The 6000-nt window shown below is 40.8% G+C and overlaps 1 protein-coding gene across 3 annotated transcripts in view; it reads left to right on the top strand.

Moving 5' to 3' along the window:
- Window positions 1-338: 338 nt before the first annotated feature.
- GSK3B (glycogen synthase kinase 3 beta) overlaps window positions 339-6000 on the top strand; it is a 196413-nt gene continuing 190751 nt past the window's right edge. For 2 of the 3 annotated variants that reach the window (XM_043594258.1, XM_043594257.1), the window contains exon 1: window positions 339-1562. In XM_043594258.1, the coding sequence (XP_043450193.1) occupies window positions 1475-1562 (88 nt within the window). In that variant the 5' untranslated portion in view covers window positions 339-1474. The remainder of the gene's footprint in view (window positions 1563-6000) is intronic. The other variant, XM_043594259.1, reaches the window with a different exon arrangement.

Below are 6000 nucleotides of genomic sequence, written 5' to 3'. Positions count from 1 at the left end.
TGCTGTTTCACCAGTGACTACGGGTTTCACCGTCCTTAACTCTTCAAGCTTTTTCGTGAGGGCCGGCGATTTTGATTGGCCACTGGTGCCATTGTCGAATTTCTGTTCTAGCCAGCCACTGAACGAGGAGAACCCACCTTTTCGTTCGGCTATTTTCGGCATTTTCCGCTTTTTGGGCGTGGATTTCCAGCGACACTTCCTAATTGGTTTCTCAGGTCGATCGGCTTTTTCCGGGAGGAGCCACAAACAATCGACGTCCGTGATTGGCTCCGCTCGGGCTTCGGCACCGTAGCCTAAGTGGGCGGGAGCGGGGCTCGGCCGGCGATTCCCAGACGCCTGTTACGCGGGTGGCGGGGCGCTGGGCGGTGTAAGGCTGGGTGGGGGAGGAAGGAGGCGGAGGACGAGTAGGAGGGGGGAGGGGGAGTGGGGAAGAGCTAGGCGGCTGCGCAGACGGCGCTCCTCACACAGAACAGCCCCCGACCCGGGCGAATGCAGGATTGTGCTGCTGCTGCCGCTGCCGCCGCCGCCGCCCGGGCCGAGTGACAAAGGAAGGAAGGAAGCGAGGAGGAGCCGGCCCCGCAGCCGCTGACAGGGTTCCGGGCTGGGGGCAAAGCGCGGACACTTCCTGAGCCGGCACCGACCAGAGGCGAGGGGCGGGAGGGCGGCCGCACTGGTGCCGCGGACGGGGGAGGGGGCCCCGAGGGACGGAAGCGGTTGCCGGGTTCCCATGTCCCCGGCGTATGGGGAGCAGTCGAGGATCCGCTGCCTGGGGTCTGAAGGGAGCTGCCTCCGCCACCGCCGCCGCCATGGCCGCTGGATCCAGCCGCCGCCTGCAGCTGCTCCTGGCGCAATGAGAAGAGGAGCCGCCGCCACCGCCCGCCTCTGACTGACTCGAGACTCCGCCGCCCTCCAGTTCGCCGGGCCCCCGCCGTCAGCCCGCCGGATCCCGCCGCTGCCGGAGCCGCAGCGTTTCCCGTCGCATCTCCGAGCCACCCCCCTCCCTCTCCCTCCTTCCCATCCCCCCTTCTTTTCAAGCGTGAGACTCGTGATCCTTCCGCCGCTTCCCTTCTTCATTGACTCGGAAAAAAAATCCCCGAGGAAATTATAATATTCAAAGTACTTATTTTCAATCAAGTATTTGCCCCCGTTTCACGTGATATATATTTTTTAAGATTCTCCCCTCCCTTTTTCCCCTCCAAGGAAAGGGAGGGGAAAGAACTGTATTTTTTTCCCAGTCCCAAATCATCTATATGTTAAATATCCATACTGATTTGTCTTGAAGGAGAAACATCGCTTGTTTTTTTATAGCTGTACAAAAGGAGTGAAAAGCCAAGAGGAAGAAGTCTATTTTTTTTTTTCCTTCTTGTGGAAGAACTTAATGCTGCATTTATCATTAACCTAACACCCCAACATAAAACAAAAGGAAGAAAAGGAGGAAGGAAGGAAAAGAGGGTGATTCGGGAAGAGAGTGATCATGTCAGGGCGGCCCAGAACCACCTCCTTTGCGGAGAGCTGCAAGCCAGTGCAGCAGCCTTCAGCTTTTGGCAGCATGAAAGTTAGCAGTGAGTATTGATTTTATTTTACACCCCTTCTTCACCTCATCCTTAAGATAAAAAACCTTTAATAACCAGGATCTTAAAATATCAGACCTCCTGATATAATAATCAGAGGTAATGGAAAAGGGCAAAAACCTATCTTCAGTCAAGGATAAGGCTGCTCCCTCTTTTCTCCTCCCTTACCCCCTCCCCTGGTCTCATTAACCTTGAATTGAGAGAATATGCTTTTTATTTGGATGGTTTAGTTTGAAACATGTTTTCTTTTCTTATACTTTTTGTGCTGCTGGTAGTCCGCTTTATCAAGTGCTTGAGTATTTCCATGTTAAAGTAGTGATGAGTGTTTACTTGCTCATCTTTTTGAATAAAGAGAAGGACAAGACTTGATTCCATTCATTTTGTACATTTGCGGAGTATATGTCTTTTGGAAAGAGGCATATATCTTAGTTAGCTCAGGTCTTAGGTGTTACCATAGTTTTGTATACTTCCTAGAAACACTAAATGTCACAGTCTCCTAACAATTGTTTCTTGCCTGTGTGACTACAAAGTGTTTGTTCTTAATCCAGAGATGAACTTAATTCAGTTACCATTCAGGTTTGTAGGCGAGCATGGAGTTCTCCCTTTAGAAAAGGTCCGTAGGAGCTGGTAGAGACTTAGTAGCAGTAGTATCTCTTCAGGCATTGTTTTAAATTGAATACGTGATTTAATGTTTTTTTAACCTTCTCGTTTTGACATTACCAGTTTACCACTATGTAATTTACATTTAATCAAAAGGTAACTTGGAAGTAGGTCCAGGTTTTGATTGAGGTTTATATTGTCATGTTGCCAAATACTACGTTGAATGTTAATTGTCACTGACTCATCAAGTTCAGTTTTGGGGTGTCATTGCATTCAACCCTTGTTAAATGAGCTAGAAGTCAGGGGTCCCTTCTAGGACGATTTAAAATACTTTTGCACTGGTTTCCTGTCACATTTAGATGAAACTATGGGTTTAGTTATGAGAATATGGATTTAGACCTTTTTGTCATGGGTTTTGCTGAAGGCTGTGGTCCTGGATATAATAGAGATATTTGAGCTTGTGTTCAGGGTTGTTTCCGGACTGTACTTTTGTCCTAGATTTGTGCTAAAAAGTCTATGTTCTTGAGGTGTTTGGTATAGTTTTTGAGCTTGTGTTCAGGGTTGTTTCCGGACTGTACTTTTGTCCTAGATTTGTGCTAAAAAGTCTATGTTCTTGAGGTGTTTGGTGTAGTAAGTTCCAGTGTTCCAGGATGTGGAACCATATTTAGTGATAGCTTATTTAAACCATACTTCCAGAATTTGACAAAAATATCTACATTGTTTCCTTATTCCTCAAGAAGGGGACAAGATGAGGGCAAAGAAAACCCATTTTGTTGCCTAGAAGGAGAGAACTGAAGAACTGAGATTTTTAAAACATCTGTAAATGCTCCTATGTGAAATTTATTATATCCTTAAGGAACATAAAATTATCACTTTTAATTGAACTCAGGGTTTCAATTCATGTTGGCTTTTGGACTTGCCTGAACCAGGGTAGTCTAAGGTAGTAGCTGAATGGCAGATTATTTTTAAAAGTTATTTATCTATTATTTATTTACTTTTGTGACTAGTGCAGAATGCAGGGTGTGTGAGGAGGGGAGCTGATGATGCATTTTTTCAGGGAAGAATCAAGCTTTCTAAGCACTTCATGGGGTCATTTGAAAGGAATATTTTAAAATTCTGGGGTAATTTTCAGCTATGATGAGGCAGATCTTATAATAGCTACTTAAGAGCCTCTTGTGATACTGGAGTGTTTGTATGTTTTTCATCTTGGTAGTGTAGTTTAAAATCCACTGAAAATCAGTTTTAGGTAATTATTTTATTAGATCAATTTCAGAGGTCAAAATAGAATAGCTTATAATGTTAAATTTTTGGACTTTTCATTTTGTTTTCGGGATTTTCTTCGAAAATGACTCCTTAATTCTTGGTAGCGTGGATGTTGACGGAGGATGGAGTAACTCTTGTAAAGTGTGTAGGTTAAAGTGTTTAATTTTCTATTACCATATAGTTTAACTTAACATTTAAAAACTTGGAGTTCAATGTGTTTTTGACCACTTGACTTTAAGGACAGTTTAGAAGAAAGGGGAATCATTAAACATTTGTTAGTGCTACTGTTCTAAGGAACCCCTGTTCAAAAGAGAGATGCATAAAGAAATTGAAGTCCTTGGATTCAAAAGCTTATCGTTTAGTTGTAGAGGCAGTTTATGGGAAAAAGTAGGAAAACAATAGCATGGTGACTGCAAGATTATGAATACAAATAGAATGCTTTGTTCAGAGGGATGAAGACTACAAGGGTGAGGCATCTTGGTTGGAGAGGAAAGACTTCCTGCAGAGATGGGTTTTAAGACAGGTGTTAAAGGAGGCAGTCACTTGAATTTATAGAGAAACATAAAGGATTCTAGGTGGAAGGAATGGGCAGAGGCGCAGAGATGGTATTTTTTTGTATGGTAGGTAGATAATTTTTGTACTTAAAAAGCAAGTTGGTAAATCTGAATTAAAGGGTCTTAAATGGGAAAATAAGAACAGATAGAATTTGGGAAATGTGTTTTTGATAGCTGATGGAGGACAGAGGGGGCCTGTAAGAGTTTGGTTGAGGTTCAAGAGAGTTTAGGATTGTTAGAGTTAGGTTGTTGAACAAGATATTTGAAGATGATTTGGGCAGCTGAATTAATGGCTTACAGTAGTCATTGGAGCCCTTTTAGGGAGATAGTAGGGGATGTTGTGAATCATTAGAAAATATAAAATAAAATGTGAAAATGGTATGAAAATAACACATTTGAGAGGTGGTGTGAATGAGGAACTAGCAGGACTTTGGATTGGATCAAAGGGGAATATTTGGGAAGGAGTCAGGAGTTAAAAATAAATTCTGATGTTGTTGGTCTGGAAGACTTGACCTGCTGAGTTATATTGCCGATTGTAATGGGAAAGTTGAGAAAGTGCCTTGATGAGAGGGTAGATGAGTTCACTTTTTAATAATTTAATGTACAGTAGGTTCCCTTGAAGGTCAGACAGCATTTGGTTACTGGCAATGATATTTAACTTTACAGCCTATTAATTGCACAGTTTCTAACTTTTCTTCCCCTAAAAATGTTGGATTTATTTTTTAGAGCAATAAACTAAGGGTTTTAATTTAAATGCTTTCCATTGAAGTCTTAAAAAAGAAAGTAATTTTTTATGTAGATTCAAAAGCCTCACACTTGACCCTAGTTATAATAGTTCCATGGTAATTTGTTGGAAAACAATGGAAATATTTTTTGGACTAAACTGTGACGTAAAAATAGGTATTTTAACTAGCCTTTAATTTAGTCTTTGGAACATGCTTAAAACCTGTTTTTCATAAATAATGATTATTCTTAGGTAAACCTTGCATTTAAAATAATGATAATAATAGTAATAATAGCAGCCTTTACTTGGTTTGTGAAGGCTTCAGTAGAAATTAAAAGTTGACTTTACAACAAAATGCTTTTTGCCTTTTTGGTTGAGGTAAGCCTGCATCCTAAGTTTGAATCATGTATTTAAATTGTGTATTTGAAATATTGCTTTTTACTTACTATGGTGAAACCAGTGTTTCTTTTTTGTTCACATACAGACTCAAGTGTTACTACATAAACGTTAATAGCTATACAATTCCTTCTGTAGAATTACGTGATATTTTATTCAAAAAAGAGAAGGAAAGGGACTATCTGTGGTGGTTTTATTTAAAATATTAGTAACAAATGCTTTTGGTATACTCTTGGCACAAATTTAACTAATTGGGTAGGCTTAATGCTTAAGTATAACATTTGGAAAGAGGAAAATACATGAGTATCTCTTAATTAGGTCAGGTTTTTTTTTTTTTTTTTTTTAGTCAAAGAAGAATTAATAGAAGTTGTATATTGTGCAGTATTTAGTCGTATAGTATTAAAACCAAAGATTACGTGGCAACCTAGAGTTACTGTATTCCCAAGGGAGTGTAATCTTGTGACATTTAAAAATTAGGTTATCAGAATTAGGCAATTTCTAAATCATCCATGTTTACGTGGAAGAGAGCTTGTGTATGAGACTGAAAGCTAGAACTTTACTTTCATTAAATTTTCATTCCTTTCCCAACCAGATCTTTCCAGAGTTTTTCAAACACTAAGACTTTCATCTAAGAATTGCATGCTCTCTTGATGCATGCATCTGTAGAATGCTATTGTGAAATGACTATAAGGCACAGATACTAGGACCAAACTTCAAGGGAACCAAGAGATTCACACATCAATTAATGGCTGATTGTGAATGACATTGAGAAAATGAGGTGACATTCATATCACTGGTATAGTTCATAGAAAATCAGTTCTTGCACCCTGTGCTGTCTGCTCCTTGTTTTGGACTTAAGTTGCAGATGTGAGATACTGTTTTGGAGAAACAG

This window comes from Prionailurus bengalensis, chromosome C2, assembly GCF_016509475.1.
Source record: "Prionailurus bengalensis isolate Pbe53 chromosome C2, Fcat_Pben_1.1_paternal_pri, whole genome shotgun sequence".
In the NCBI taxonomy this organism is placed as follows: domain Eukaryota; kingdom Metazoa; phylum Chordata; class Mammalia; order Carnivora; family Felidae; genus Prionailurus; species Prionailurus bengalensis.
The sequence above is the reverse complement of the archived record's forward strand: the minus strand, read 5'-3'. Positions and strand labels throughout refer to the sequence as shown.